Raw genomic sequence first — 16,706 nt, forward strand, 5'->3', positions numbered from 1 at the left:
TGAAATATGTTTATGGTTTCTTAAAGCTGAAGTGTCAAAGTTTGTTAAAGGCAGATAAAGGCAAATTTTTGTCCAAAACCTGATACTATAGGTGTGGTAACAGGATCAATGCCATGAGTGAATGGTGTGTGTGTGTGTGTGTATATATACATTTTATACACACACACACACACACACACACACACACACCATTCACTCATATTATATATATATATATATATATATATATATATATATATATATATATATATATATAAAGAAAATGAGCTGCCTCATATTTCTCAAAAAGGCATTACTACTGAGTGTCTGGGTGTATAGTTTTATGGCTGACTAAATACACCCGATATGGAAAAAAAATAAAATAAAAAAAACCACAGGCTCGAGTTGCTAATTTATGCAAGTTCCACGAATACTCACTAAATAATTTATTTTTATTTTCTGTTGAATTGTTCATCTAAGTTAGAGATGCTCTTTTTTTTTTTTTCCACAGCTTTCATGACAAAGCATTATTTCCTTCCACTGCTTATGCGGAGTCCATTGCCTGTGATATAATTTTACACATCAGAAATATTCATCATTGACGAATCCAAATCAGTCAGCCACTAATTCCAAATTCTCTATGCGACCTTTTTTTTTTTTTTTTAACAGTATAGAGAAAGATATTATGTGTTCCATTTTTAACAGATTCAAAAACAGATGGCTGTGATGCTCAATCCAGGCTTAGTTTCTCTTCTTACATTTGCAACGTATTGTTATTGTCTGTGTACATTTACACTAATGTGTAAATATGACTCTATTGTGGCTCAGAGTTTAATGATAATGAAGCAAACAGCAAACATAAAAATTAGATCTGAATGTCTGTATAACTCTCAGTGAACAAGATCTACTCACGTATCAGCCACAGGCTTTGCAATTGCCTCAAAGATTTCCTCTTGCTTGGATGTTTGATCAAAAACGTTCTGAAACCTTCATAAAAATAAAAAAAAAAAAACATGTTTTGAAAAACCACACTTGATAACAACCAAACACATTTTTTCATTCAGGTTGTGATCGGAGAAAACAAGTAAATATAATAATTCATCTGTCTGACTGTTACTAGAATCCAGTTTGTACAGATTTGACCCGAGTCTCGTAGCAAAACATCCATTAGGAATGTAAGGATCAACAATACTAGAAAAGGAGGAAGCCTACTTCAAATTAAAAAGGAAAAATTGGAGTCAAATTTTGAAGCACAGTGCTGCTGAATTCTTGACTCTGATTGGTCAGAAGACGTTTATCAATTAAGCGAATGTCGCATGAGCAAGAGTGCTGACAATCAGTACAACAGCATGATTGTGAATAAATAAGTCAGTAAAATATTTTGGGGGAAAATAAATCCCAACGAAGCCATTGCATGTTGTCATACCAACTCACACACACTGTATAGTGTAGTTTCAACGTAATGAATAATTGCTAGAATTGGAATTTGACCGAGCGAGCACAGACAGGCCGAGCGATACAAACAGTGAAATGTCGCTTGTCCAATCAAATCGGTGGACTAGCCCTAACTGTGGTATAATTTCATATAACAGCAGCTCTGATGCAAGGCAAATCACAGATTTATGTTAATCCACTCTTTCTAATATGTTACTGTTTCCATAGTAATGGAGTGTAATTGTTGATATGATGTTTTTTACTGTATGTGAGGAGACGTTTTATGTAATTCGACATTTTTGGAAGGAGTCTCCAGTGCTAGCGCTTCGTAACAATGATTGTTTAGACCTGCTAACAGGAACGAGCTTGTTTTGTGGACTTTTTGTAGACTTATTAAAAGAAAAGATCTTTCATTCACGCATGCACGCATGCATTTTCCATACAGCTAATGCTACGCAGAGTCGCTGGGAGCCTGGAGAGTCTATTCCAGGGAACTCGGGGCACAAGGCGGGGGATACTCTGGACAACCCATTGCAGGGCACAATCACACACATATTCACATAGCACTGACAGTTTGGAAATACCAATCAGCCTACAGGACATGTCTTTTGGCTGGGGGAGGAAACTGGAGTAACCGGAGGAAACCCCCAAAGCATACGGAGAACATGGTGGAGGCGGGATTCGAACCCCAATCCCCAGAGATGCCAGGCAAATGTACTAACCACTAAGCCACCGTTCTCCCTGATGTTTCATCCATTATTTTATTTTTTTAATGCTGGCAAAGTGCTATGGTATTAGAGGAATAAAACTGTTGGACACACTGTTATTGGAAAGTAATCAACATCGGGGTGGTAACAGTAACTCTGCTTCACATTAGGCCACATCACAACACTCTGTAGTTTGTTATTTTCCTATAACAGCATGTCCCTGTTGAGTTTTTCTGACTGTTGTGGCCAAAAATGCTTGATTTTTCTGCAGCTTTTTAAAACATTTGCGATCCAATTTGTGAAGATTTTTGTGCTTTTTTTGTTGTGGAAATTCACATGAACTGGCGAAATTGTTTTGCACAGTCTTTCACATTAATGTTTGTTGGTGAATGAGACCGTTTAGCTGTACGCTGTTAGCTGTACACTTGATGCAGGTGGAATGCCCGTTGTGATGATATCACGTGACACATCTTGGCCCAAATCTGCGGAAAATCTGTGGTAAGTTTGAAAATCCTGATATATTTGCAACTGATCTCTTAACAAATCCATACGAATTCAAACAATCAAGAGCAATGTGGCTGGATTTCATTCTGTTTTATACACATTAATGGAGTTGAAGAAAAGGAACAAACGCTAAGCGCAACTTTATCCCTGTACTGTATCTTTTCAATATGACTTGAGCCGAATTTCACATGAGAGCATGTTGACATTGGACAAGGATACTGGGATGATACTGGGATTAAAATGGGAATAAACTCTCAATCCTATAATTTAATCGTCCATGAGCAAAGGGGATTTGGGTAATCAATTGAAATCGTGTAATTGGACAACCACTCCGACTGTCCATTACTGGCTTACTCAACTGTAAATCTCGCTGTGATCCAGCTATACACAGGGTTAGCTCATCCTAAAATGTGTGAGCTTCAATGTTCAGGACTGCAGCTTGTTTATTTAATCCTAAATTCATGGATGTGCATTGAATTTACAGTGCGCTATCTGCAATGTGAGTAGTTCCATTTTTCACCTGAATCTGTAGCTCTCCCTCTTGTTATTGATGAAGCCATCTGCAAGATCTCTTGGAACTACGAACTCCAAGCTGCCTCCGTTCTGCTCCTCATTATCCACAGAGTACACCTGGCAAGAGCAGGACACGCAAAGCTTCATCATTCAAGAGAACAGAAGAGTTTTACACATGCTACACATCAGTGGCCCTCTGCACTGAGGACATTGTGCACATTTTTGTGCTTTCGCTGCAAATACACCAAACTCAGCTGAGGACATAACAGATTCCGGATGAAGTGCACAAATTTGGTGGTTTTGAGGTCATTTCTATCTGACAAGCCTATCAGAGTGCCAGTTTGTGTTGAATTGTATTGATGTTTTTACTAATATTTGAAAAGAATTTTTTTAGACTATAGAAATAAAGTTTTAATGATAATGAGTCTTTATTGATCACATATACATACACACAGTGAAATTCTTTTCTTTGCATACCCCAGCATGTCAGGAAGTTGGGGTCAGAGTGCAGGGTCAGCCATGATACAGCGCCCCTGGAGCAAGGAGGGTTAAGGGCCTTGCTCAAGGGCCAACAGTGGCAGCTTGGCAGTGCTGGGGCTTGAACCCCCGACCTTCCATTCAGTAACCCAGAGCCTTAACCATCAAGCCACCACTGCCCCCACGAACATTACGAATATGAAAATGTACTATACCGTATACACCAAACAACACATACTTGTTCATTTAATTCTCTATGATGTTTACTTTAAAATTCACAGCATCTTTTTTTTTTAAAGCTGCAATTTCCCATAAACATGCTGGCATCCCCAACATAAGTATTCACCCCCTTTGAACTTGCTTACATTTTGTGGTGTTACAACTTGGAACTGAATTGAACTTAATTGGGATTATTTGTCATGCACCTATAAAAAATAACCCACACTCTTGAAGTCAGAGGAAGAGAAACTACACATTCTGCAAAATTATTTACAAATCAAAAACGTAAAAGTTGTGAGTGCATAAGTATTCACCCTCGCTGCTGTGAAAGCCCTAAGTTGTTCTGGTGCAACCAGATGCTATCAAAAGTTGGATAATTACTTAAATGAAATTACAAATGAATTCCCACTTAATTGTAATAAAACACACTTGTTACTGGAAGGCCACAGAGTTTGTTAGAAAAAATACCTAAACAAACAGCATCATGATGACCAAGGAGCTGGGACAAGTCTGGGACAAAATTCTTGAAAATTTTGGAAACTATCACTCTGGTTTTGAATATTAAAAAAAATATCCCAGACTTTAAACATCCAATGGAGCATTATTAAATACATTATTTTAAAAAATGGAACAAATATGGGACAGGGCGCACGGTGGCTTAGTGGTTACCACGTTCGCCTCACACCTCCAGGGTTGGGGGTTCGATGTGTGCGGAGTTCTCCCCGTACTGTGGGGGTTTCCTCCGGGTACTCCGGTTTCCTCCCCCAGTCCAAAGACATGCGTTGTAGGCTGATTGGCATGTCCAAAGTGTCCGTAGTGTATGAATGGGAATGGGAATGTGTATGTGATTGTGCCCTGTGATGGACTGGCACCCCGTCCAGGGTCTACCCCGCCTTGCGCCCCATGCTCCCTGGGATAGGCTCCAGGTTTCCCACGACCCAGTAGGATAAGCGGTATAGAAAATGGATGGATGGATGGATGGATGGATGGATGGAAGAATATGGGACAACCATGATTCTGCCTGGAGGAGGTCGTCCACCAAAAGTCAGTCAGTGAGCAGGTGAAGAGGGTCAGAGTCAGAGAAGCAACCAATTGTAAGTAAGTAAGCAAGTTTATGGTCAACAAAAGGCTGAGGGTATAATGAAATACAGTTTCTCCTGAGACTGGGTGTTACACTTAACACACAAAAATATACAGCAAACAGACAACATACAGTGCCCTCTACTAATATTGGCACCCTTGGTAAATATGGTGCAAAGAACACTGTGAAAAATTGTCTTTATTGTTTAACCTTTTGCCGACCACATCACAGCTATATTCCTCGGGCTTACCCATTGTTATGTTATTGTTATGACTAAGGGAATTTGGCCTGTGTTTTACCTCATATTTATACCTCTGTGAAACAGGAAGTCATGGTTGAACAATTTCCTGTTCCTAGTCACCAGGTGTACTAAGAAAATATAAAATATCTATGGGAATATAGTTCAAATATATTTTTCTCATATTTTAAATACACACACACACACACACACACACACACACACACACACACACACACACACACACACACAAAACTGCATATTCTCAAACACCTCTGCACACGCACACACACACACACAATATATATATATATATATATATATATATATATATATATATATATATATATATATATTGTGTGTGTGTGTGTGCAGAGGTGTTTGAGAATATGCAGTTTCCATTCTGCCTTCTTAATCTCTCCAATTCCCAGCCAGTGACTGATGGTTTTCATTGTGTATTTGTGTGTTTAGAGTTTACTGGATTGTGCAATGCTTTTGATAAACAAATGGATACATGTTGAATGTGCTGTGTTGAGGCACAGCACAAATTGTAAGTATATTTAGAATTTAGAGGCATTTTTTATGAGCTGTTTAGACTTTAGAGTTAGCACACTGATATAAACAAAATGCAAAGCTGTTCACTGCAACCACTACATTATTATTTCATTCACTATTCTTTTCTTGTCTCAGTCAGGTCACGTTACTCACCGCAGTTGTTTTGTTTGTCGGTTTAACGCGAGCAAATATCTGTATGGTCTGCTTCACCATTCTCACCCGCAACCGCTCTTTCTTTAATGAGAAATTAATTAAAGCACACAAATTAGTTCTCCTCTCCTCTCCGACTGCGTGACCACTTCCTGTTTGTAACGGTTGCGAGGTGATGGAGCGTCACGTGTTCAGTACCTGGCAGGTGATTGGCTTGCTCTTAAATGAGGGCGTGACATTCACAGGTGATTGGCCAGAAGACAGCTAACAGAATGGTCATATATGCCATTCAAGAAAAAGAAAGTGTGGACATAGCGGTAGTGCAATTAAAATAACGTTTGTTGTGCGGTATTTATTCTTTTTAAACAGCACATTAATAGTAATTTTGGCTAAGCTTTTTTTTTTTTTGCCTCTCCCAGCCAACTCTAACTTCATTTTATCTTTAAACGAAATTAAATGACTTCAAAAATGTTGTTTTTGCGTTTATGTGTGAATCCATTTATAGCCTTTTACATTACAGGTTATAATTATAATTATTATTATTATATTATATCCAGGGTTGGGGTTTTGATGTGTGCGGAGTTCTCCCCGTACTGTGGGGGTTTCCTCCGGGTACTCCGGTTTTCTCCCCCAGTCCAAAGACATGCATGGTAGGCTGATTGGCATGTCTAAAGTGTCTGTAGTGTATGAATGGGTGTGTGAGTGTGTGTGTGATTGTGTGCCCTGCGATGGATTGGCACCCTGTCCAGGGTCTACCCCGCCTTGTGCCCGATGTTCCCTGGGATAGGCTCCAGGTTTCCCCGTGACCCTGAAAAAGATAAAGCAGTATAGAAGATGGATGGATGGATGGAAGTTCCAGTAATATTATTACTGTATATTTACTGATATATTACTGATATATTATATTGGCATTAATACTGAGTCGTGCATTTGCTAATTCTTTGCTAGAAAAAAACACAACCCTAGTTACTTTCATCCTTGTTACTCATTCCAACGCTCAACGCAGCCACTTATAATCTCATAATCATTGCTTAGATACAGCCGAAAACAAAATGTTTGTGCACCATCAAGATAAAATCAAGAAGACAAAAACATGTTCCTTCATATCCTGTGCAGGTTATGGATTCTCTCATTCAAGGGTTATGGATTTTCTCATATTTGAACTCCCTTTTCATATTCCCTTCCTGACATCTTTTTCAGCAAAGTTCTGCCACTTCTTTTCATTCTTTTTAAACTATTTAGTTTTGGATTGTTGTCTTGCTGTAGGATACAGCCACAGTCCCCCCCTTTTCCACGCAGAACCCATGCAAACTTTGGCACTAATGTATGACCACTAAATAGCACAGTATAGTCAATCCATCTGACCATAATGGATCAAAATGTAACCGTAAAACTTTATCCACTTAGCGACACAATATTTGTCTATAGTCAACATTTACCCAGTAAAAAAAAAAAAAAAAAAGAAAAGAAAAAAACCCCAATATTTTATGAAATAACAACATCAATCAGCGGTTCTTTGGCCTCATGGACTAGATGGCATCTGATTATTGATGCCTATAGCCTATCTGACCTACTGCTGATATATTAGTATACAAAAAAAATGGGAAGACAGAGAAAGGCTGAAAGAAGGAGAATATCGAGTTGGAGAGACAGAGGGAGAGAGACAGAGACTGCCACTGAGAGAGAGACAGAGGGAGAGAGACAGAGACTGCCACTGAGAGAGAGACAGAGACTGTGACTGAGAGAGAGACAGAGGGAGAGAGACAGAGACTGCCACTGAAAGAGAGACAGAGGGAGAGAGACAGAGACTTTCACTGAGAGAGAGACAGAGGGAGAGAGACAGAGACTGCGACTGAGAGAGAGACACAGAGGGAGAGAGACAGAGACTGTCACTGAGAGAGAGAGACAGAGGGAGAGAAACAGAGACTGTCACTGAGAGAGAGACAGAGGGAGAGAGACAGAGACTTTCCCTGAGAGAGAGACAGAGGGAGAGAGACAGAGACTGTCACAGAGAGAGAGAGACAGAGGGAGAGAAACAGAGACTGTCACTGAGAGAGAGAGAGAGAGAGAGAGAGAGAGAGAGAGAGAGCGATAAAGACTGCTGTATAATAGCAGCACAATATGTCTTAGTCTGCCACAATATTAGGGCCAGTGAGTGATCTGTCTTGCCCTTGTGTTTCATGTAATTGTTGTGATCACTCTTCTTTATTATTATTGTTTTATATTTTTTTCTTACCTTTATTAGTAAATTCACTTTTATCCTGTAATTTTACATATTTTCTTCTTCTTTTTATTTCAATTATTCTGTATATAGTAAATTTATTTTGTCCTTAATTTGTGTATTTATGTGTATTGTTTGCACCCTTTATTTATTTATTTATTTATTTATTTATTTATTTATTTTACTTTTTTTTTTTAACGAAATCTGGTATTTTATTCAGTTGTATTCTATTATGTTGTTTATTTTATTTCTCTTGTGTTTACACTGAGAAAAAAATATATTACCCTCCCCTTGTACTTGCTTTGGCAATACAAATGTACAATTGTTTGTCATGCCAATAAAGTACATGAAAACTGAAAGTGAAACAGAGTGAGAGAGACCAAGACAGAGGACAAAGAGACAGAGTCTGCCAGAGAGAGAGAGAGAGAGAGAGAGAGAGAGAGAGAGAGAGAGAGAGAATTGGACTTGGTCTCATCAGGTCATAAGACATTTTGCTACATGGTTTGGGTTGATTTAATTGAGTTTGAATGTTGGTGATAAAGGGCTTCTGTCTAGCTCTACCCCATAGCCCAGACATGTGAAGAATACCAGAGATTGTTGTCACATACAGAGAGCAGTTAGTAGTTGTCAGATTTTCCTGCAGTTCCTTTAATGTTGCCGGAGGTCCCTTGGCAGCCTTCCTCGTAAGTTTTTGTCTTATCTTATTTTGAAGAGACATCCTTTTCTGATGTCACTGCGATGCTCCATTATCTCTATTTGTTGATGATGGCCTTTTCTGTGTTCCGTGGTACATCTGATGCTTTGGAAATTCTTTTATACCCCTATCTTTATTGATACCTTTTAACAAGTGCTTTGTAAGCTCTTTGTGGACCATGGCTTCAGCAGTCGGATTAAACAAAGTCGATGTTAAGAATGTTATGAAACAGGTGATCTTTATTTGCCATTAATCTGAATAATTTCACTGATGTCAAGCTGTATGATTATTACTTTTGAACATGAGACTGAATGTGATTGCTTCATTCTGAACACAGCCACATCCCCAGTTATAAAAGGGTGTGCACACTTATGCAACCAGGGTACTGTAACTTTTTTTATATTTCCAATTTTTCCCTAAAAATGATTATTTTTCACTTAATTTTTATACATATGTTGTAATTTCACATTGAGGGTGGAAAAAGTTCTAATATGATTTATCTTTGCTTCAATTTTTTTTTTTTTTTTACATCACAAAAACCTGCCATTTTAACAGGGGTGTGTAGACTTTTTATATCCACTGTATTTATGATCATAAAGCATTCCCCGACTATAAAGCATTCCTGTAAGTGTCTGCTAAATGCTGCAAATGTAAATGTGATACTTCCTGGTAACTATTTTTAGTACACTGGCCTGTAATATTACAACAATTTCCTTTGGTCACTCTATACAGTACTTATACCCCAGAGCTGTTAGATTCTCAAATCTGATTGGTCAGAAGAAGTTGATTAACAGCAGAGCTCTGATATAAAGCAAATCACAGGTTTACATTAATACAATTGTTCAAATCCATTCTCATTTGTCTAGTAACAACAAATACAAGGACTTGAATGGTTTAAAAATCGTGTGTAATTGTTGATGTGGTGAAGATTTCTTGGGGGAACGTTGATTTAACATTTTTTGGAAGGAGTCTCCAGTGTCAGGATTTTGCAACAGTCAGAGGTAAAGCTGTAACTTTCAGTTTTCTGCCACAGGAAAGTCTTCAGGGTGGATAAAATGTATGACAAGTTGTTGTTTAATAAAGAAAAAAAAGTGTTAGAATTGGTGAATGGCTGTGTATTAAGAGAAATAAAACACTTCATACACAGTTATTGGAAATGATCGACTTCAGATTGGTAGCCACCCTATTGTTGAACAGCGTGTCCCGTTGTGTTTTAATCCTTATTTAACTATGTCACTGCATGAGTTTTATATGTGTTATGGTAACTGTGGTAACATATTTTCTGACCATGTTATTCCCATTGCTTTTCCGTAGTACTTTATTAACCATTATGTCAGTAATAGTAACAGTATGACAGACACACTATAGTACATTTGCAAGCTGTTGTTTTCTCTTGCATGCTTTAAGGTTCCATCTTATTACTCTTTCATTTATCTAAAACATATTGTTCAGTAAATACTGAATGATCCAATAATTACACAGAAACTGTTAGGAAGGTATTGTAGTTACGAGAGTGAGGAATGTAAGTATGTACCACAGACTTCCAGCTATCAGCCTCATTTTTTATGTTGTACATTTGTGTATGCGTGAGTACAGTATAGAGCAGCAGTTGCAGGTGACTGTAAAACATTTATGGTCTGGTCGAAATAGACGTAATTATAGCTTACAAAACATATACCTAGAATGCACATGGGGCCAACAGTAACGACGTCTCACTATGGTATACCATATATGCTATGTTTTCTTTGGCCACAAGGTTACGAGGCATGACCAGAGACACATATACTTTCAGTATTAGTGTGTAGATTTTCCTAGCACGTTAGGTTCTTTCCAGAAATAGCATGATATATAGGAAGCTACACCCAGTTGTACCATATTAGTTCTGTTGGACTAAATCATGATGTGGTGTGTGGTTTGCCACAACGGTACCAGATTGTGGAGTAAAATGCTTTAATGTTTCACTTCACAGTGCCTTTATCACTGCTCTGAGAGTGTGGAGGTCTGTATCTGTGTGGGTGCTCTCACGTTTCAACTTGGACTATTCCATTTAGGAATAAATCTCATTTTTCCACTCTGGTACATTTCCCTTAGTCATTCATAACAGTCTGGTCCACGTGATAACTAATTTTTTAATATTTAAAAGTCTTTTCTTTATAAAGAGAGGGGGTTGAACTAAAATATTCCCTAGGACAAAATGAGAATTGAAGTATATAGTACACTGAACCATACAGATCGTAATTCCCAATTTTATTGGCAGTATTATCGCCTGATTCCAGCATCTACAAATTTAAAAAACTTGTCGCTGTAGGATTTTTGGCTGAGGTCAGAATGCATTTATATTTGATATCTAGATACTACTTTAAATTTCTGGCGCTGATCGTTCTGCAGTTCTGCATAATCCATCTGTGTCGAAACACCCTGAGAACCGCACACAGTGTGGCATGAAGTTATGTGGCATTTCTGAAAGCACTGACAGAAAATAAACAGTGCTTCTGTTCATGACCAAGCAAAACACACTTTTCCCCCTCATACATCATTCAGACATATTCATTTTAACCATGCTATTTTCCTTTGCTGCTTTAATCATTCACCTTCAAATAGAGAAATCAGAGGTGGGAAGTAACAAACTCCAATTGCAATGGATAAAGTCTGTTTTTATAAGTATCTATATTTATACTTTTGACTTTTACTTACTACATTTCAACAGAATTGTACTTTATACTCACTACTTTTTCAAACACTCATTTTTTTTTTCTTCAGAGTTGCTTTAAATTCCTAATAAATCTTATCTTTAAGAGATGCAATATCCATCACTGTAATCTAACTGTTCACTAAATGTATATATATGTACACTAACCACTTTATTCTTAATTTTTTCTTAAGCCAGCTATTATCAATTAGCCAGTGTGTATCATCTTAGTTATTATATATATTAGCCACTTTATTCTTAATTTTTCAAATGTTATTTAGCATTAAGCTAGGTGAATACTAGTACCTAGCTGTCACAAAACTACCTTGATCAATACAAAGTGTGCATAGCAACAAATAGAGTACAGTGATGGTATATAGGGCTTGTTCTTGCTAGTTTGTATCATTAAAGTTATTATAACAGCAGCTTTTATTCCTTTTACTCCTAATCTCTCAAATTCTAGCTAGCATGCTAATCTCTGACAAAATAAACTAGTTAAATGCTTATAGCTAACTGTGACAATACAACCTCCCTTGATAAATACAAAGTGTATATAGCATCACACAGCTACACGCAATCTATTTTTTGGTGCATGCACTTTGTATTAATCAAGCAATTAATCAAGCATTCAGCTGCTTTGTATCATCAGAGTTATGATGCTTGCTAACATAGCTGATGTTTAAGAGATTAGGAATAAAGCTGTGGTTAGTTAGCCTTAGCTAATGTTTTCCCACTTTCCTTGGTAAAAGCAAAAATATACCATCAGTATCTCAGCATTTCTCTTGCAAATATTAAGAATATTTCTTGTACTTTTCTTTTACTTTCACACTCTGAGTAAATTTAAGGTACTTTCACTTGCAATGTGTGGAAATATTTCCGTGTGCAAAGTCTCAGGGGGTTTTTCCTCGGCGCCGTCGCCTCTGGCTTGCTCATTAGGGATAAATTCATACATTTAAAATCTATATCCTGAATTTATATAAAGCTGCTTTGGGACAATGTCCATTGTTAAAAGCGCTATACAAATAAAACCGAACTAATTTGAATCGAAAAGCGTATACTGTTTGTACCTTCTCTTTCATTTTATGGCGTGAATCAGTAGTATGGAATGCCACATGTCTTCAAGGTAATACTGCCTGACTGAACTAGGTATTGTGAGATTCACCAGGCATCATGGTGAGAAACTGTACCACATGAAAGGACAAGTAAAAGGACTTGTCACAACAACTTGCGACTTGTGACAGCTTTTGGATCAGTCAGCAGCCGGTTTTTCCTCTCTATTTTAATCTGCCTTCATTAGGCTGCTATGCAGAAGTGAAGCTGTTCTTACAGTTTTATAGGCTCTCATAGCAGGTATCAGATCATATCTCATTTCAGTTGTCTCGTCTCTCTAACGTGTTTTCTTTATCTGCAGGCTATCGTGCCCGTGGCTTGGAACACAATTGTCTCATAGCAAAACAATTAGGTGACTGAAAACATCAAGAGTGAAGTAATTTAACTGAATCTGCCATTCACAGAAGCTTGTATTCACATTTCAGTAGAAAAGAATGCTTCACATTTAATGGAGGGGGGGAACGATTGCCATAGAAACTCCTTCTGATGACTCATATTTTGGTCCATTTGCAAAAGAACATAAATTTAAGATGATGGTTAAATCCACCTACGTGTTGTAAAAAGCTTATATTTCCAGTTGAATCCATGGATTATTAGACTAACCAGCAAATGTTAAAAGCCATACTCTGGGTAACAGCTTTGGAAATGAACTTACAATGAACCAAGAAAAGCAAGAACACTGGGCTTTCAGTCATGGGGAAGAACAAACTCGTTTGTTCAGCTGCCTGTGCCAAGTTTTGTTGGTTATAGACTGGCAAAGACACACTACACTGAAGTATTTGATTAAGTCATTTGGAGCATGTTTTGTGCGGGGCTGCTGTTTGCACTACTTTCATGGATTCTCATTAATGCAGTGTGATGGAAAACATGAACCCTCATTTAGTAATCCATGTAATAAACAAGATAAAAGCAGTGGGAAAGTAAAACTGCATGATGGCCTTTAAGACCACTATTAAACAAAATAAAAGTGCGTTTCAAAGGCATAAATATGAGGTATATATTAGGCACAGAACTTGGATCCAGCATAGGTTTTGGAAAATATACAGACCCTGATGGTTCCACTCACTCACTGTGCATCTTCACAGAGTTTCTGAGGTTGTATCCTAATCAATCCAGCATGAATCCGAGCCTCCTCCACCCTTCAAATAGGCAGAATGTGAACCTCTGTCCTATAAACACTTCTATATTACAGAGCAGGAGAAAATGATTCCTCATATGCACACATTATAGAGCTTCTGTTGTCCCACTGTTTTTATGGATGCTCTGTCATTAATTCTCCGAGTTGGTGTCTTAAATTGCGGGTGGTCAACGTTTCCTAGTGGTGACTTCCCTGGCTGCCGTCTTTCATCTAAACCATGATGACAGAGCTTTCGGATGACGTGTGTCAGAAAGTCATGGCCTATCGTCATCCTGCTCCAAGAAGGACAGTCCTGCTTGGTATCCCAGCCACATGGAGGTCTACAACATAGCTGTGAGGTTTCATTATGCTGCTGAGTGAGTAACATACTCTGCCTGGATGTGTTATTGTGGTATTTCAAAAGAGGCCACAAAGTGGATGGGCTTTTGCGGTGTGAAATCAGCGCATTCTCTTGCCACCAGGGTAGAGGACGCATGTAAGAAAGAAAACTCATTTCACAGTATTAAAAGAAAAATCCACCCTGAACGACTTGCATATTAATCCTCATCTGATCTTGGCACCCAAGTGATATTTCATTTGGTAATGAAATTCTGAGTTGATTTACATGTTGGTTACTAGTTTCCTGCATTACTCACAACTACATCGACAACCTGGACCACAGTGGAGTGAAAATATCACTTGTTTCATCTTTATCTAAAGAGATCGATACAGCAGTGCTTTAGTGCTTTAGTCTGTCCAGTTTGCTCACCTCCTTATCTGCTCAAACTTTCATTCTAATACCACCGTCGTTGCCATTGTGCTTGTCATCTCATAAAACTCTAACTAGCCAAGCTGAGTGTCTCTCCTAACTCAGTACAATTGCGTCTTGTCACTGCTTTGCATTCTGGGGTTTTCCGTCCAACGTTTGCTGTTTCCTCTCTATCTACATTGGATTTGCTCATTAGTGTAATGTTGAATGTCACTGAAAAATGATGAGTGAATAAAGAAGCTCTTGATCTTGAATGTACATGAACACCACCACAAAGTCATATTTACGAGTGGGAAACTCGGGATTTTCTTTGAGCCCAGAGTTTCCGAGTCGGGGTCGTGTCGGTAAGAAAACATGGTGGAATCAGTGGATGCAGAGTCTGTAGTTGATGGTCAATTATTTACTCGCCTCAGAAGCTGATTTGAGTTATTTTGTGTATGGTATATGCAGCAATTTATTGAAATACAAGCAAATTACTTTACATGTCTTTGTCAGACTTTTTAGTTACAATAAAACAAGCTCATTTCCTTCAGAAAATATGGTTACAATTACGATAATTACATAATATGTAACACCCTGTCCAGGGTGTACCCCGCCTTGTGCCCCATGCTCCCTGTGATAGGCTCCAGGTTTCCCCGTGACCCTGAAGGAAGGATAAGCGGTATAGAAGATGGATGGATGGAAGGACATAATATTTAACAATAAAGTTTACAGTGGATTCATAAACTGATTAAAAAACATAAAAGCGCAAAACACTCCTTTGTTCTTCATTTTCTAGAAGTAGGGTTTAAAAAAAACTTGCTGTATTTTTTGTGGTTAATTAAGAGAAGGGTACACCACCATCTTGCGCCGACCAAAGTGATTTAAACGCACCTGACGTCGTAGTTACGACTTTCCAATTCGTAAATATGAACTTCCCAGGAGGACTTGAATGGACCGTTAGAAATGACATTGTAACTGCACTAGCAATGTCCTCCTGTGATGTGACGTCAGAGCATCAGACAACTGCTGACTTGTCATGGAAATAACAAGAATACAGCACCAACCAGCAAATCAGCAACAGAATCACTATACACATAACAAAATATTTCAATATAATCTTGTGTTGCAGGATGGAGTTCAAATTAAATCACAATCCAAATTACTAAGTGTAAATGTGGGTGGGAATCTATATTTTCCAAAATCTTTAGCTGACTGAATAAAATCACACATATCAACGTTCTACGCCCAACAAATGAGATGACGTGACTTTTATTCAGTACACATACAAGCTGAGGCACCAGAACAGCCAATACTGGATAGACTTCATTCAGCTAACATTGTATAGGCAAACTTATTTTAACTGTAGTTTCAGCAGTTACATTCAGTAAAGCATTGCTGACAAAACAGTCCCTCTTCTTAGCTTAGCATTCAATTTCATACTGTATATGTCACTATAATTTGATGATATCCTATTGAATATATCGGGTGTCCCAAAAGTCTCCATACACAGGGGGCTATGTTTGCCAGCACCATGTAAGCAGATGTTCGTGGGCGTCCTTTTCTCGGTTGGAACTCAACACTTCAAGTCTTTTTGAATTTGTAAATAAGCTTGGCAACAGTGTTGTGTGATCTGCTCACCATGTTTCCTGTTAAAATCCATCGCAACCTTGCGACAGCTTCCTGATCCGGCCGTGAGAATGATTTCAATACGTTCTACTTTTGTCAAAGGCTTTCTTAAAGTCTATGTGACAAATATACATAATGTAAAATAAGTATGAAAAATTTCGGAAGACATTTTGCTAAAATGTGTTAACTTCCCCGCTATCTATGGAGACTTTGGGGACACCCTGTATATCCATATCATCTACAGATGAGTTTATTGGTGCTTTACTGACATAACAGTATCAATGTATACAAATATAGGCAATGCAATTTGTGGCATGTGCACCAAATGGCCAAAAGTTTGTGATGCATACCATTTCCTTTTATAGCAGTGCTTTTCCTGAAGGACTTCTGGGTTGTGCTGTGAAATGGACATTAGATCAGGCCCTCCCATGCAGATGGCTCAGACTCTCTCATGTTCAATCACAAGAATGCAATGCAAACCACCTGTACAAATATGCTCCTGGCAGCCCGTCTTCTGCTTTTGTGTTTGGTTGCACATAGCTCTCCAACTGTATTAGCAGACCGACATTGTACATTTCTGATCCAATACGCAGGAGAGCAGTAGAATTTATTACACTCGGTGTGTGTGTGTGTGTGTGTGT

At 38.2% G+C, this 16,706-nt stretch overlaps 2 protein-coding genes across 7 annotated transcripts in view; one reads left to right on the forward strand and one right to left on the reverse strand.

Annotated features, from left to right (window-relative positions):
- kif6 (kinesin family member 6) overlaps window positions 1-5,997 on the reverse strand; it is a 105,485-nt gene extending 99,488 nt beyond the window's left edge. For all 5 annotated transcript variants that reach the window (XR_008386736.1, XR_008386735.1, XM_053632413.1 and 2 more), the window contains exons 1-3: window positions 5,861-5,997; window positions 3,145-3,254; window positions 892-966 (exon numbers count right to left, since the gene is read on the reverse strand). Coding sequence is in view for 3 of the 5 variants with exons in the window: in XM_053632413.1 (XP_053488388.1) it covers window positions 892-966; window positions 3,145-3,254; window positions 5,861-5,920 (245 nt within the window). In the remaining 2 variants the exon portion in view is untranslated. The remainder of the gene's footprint in view (window positions 1-891; window positions 967-3,144; window positions 3,255-5,860) is intronic.
- A 1,533-nt stretch (window positions 5,998-7,530) lies between these two features.
- The window catches only part of daam2 (dishevelled associated activator of morphogenesis 2), a 128,815-nt gene continuing 119,639 nt past the window's right edge, over window positions 7,531-16,706 (forward strand). For both annotated transcript variants that reach the window (XM_053632686.1, XM_053632687.1), the window contains exon 1: window positions 7,531-8,761. In XM_053632686.1, coding sequence (XP_053488661.1) covers window positions 8,730-8,761 — 32 coding nt within the window. In that variant the 5' untranslated portion in view covers window positions 7,531-8,729. The remainder of the gene's footprint in view (window positions 8,762-16,706) is intronic.

Source organism: Ictalurus furcatus, chromosome 9 (assembly GCF_023375685.1).
Source record: "Ictalurus furcatus strain D&B chromosome 9, Billie_1.0, whole genome shotgun sequence".
NCBI lineage: Eukaryota > Metazoa > Chordata > Actinopteri > Siluriformes > Ictaluridae > Ictalurus > Ictalurus furcatus.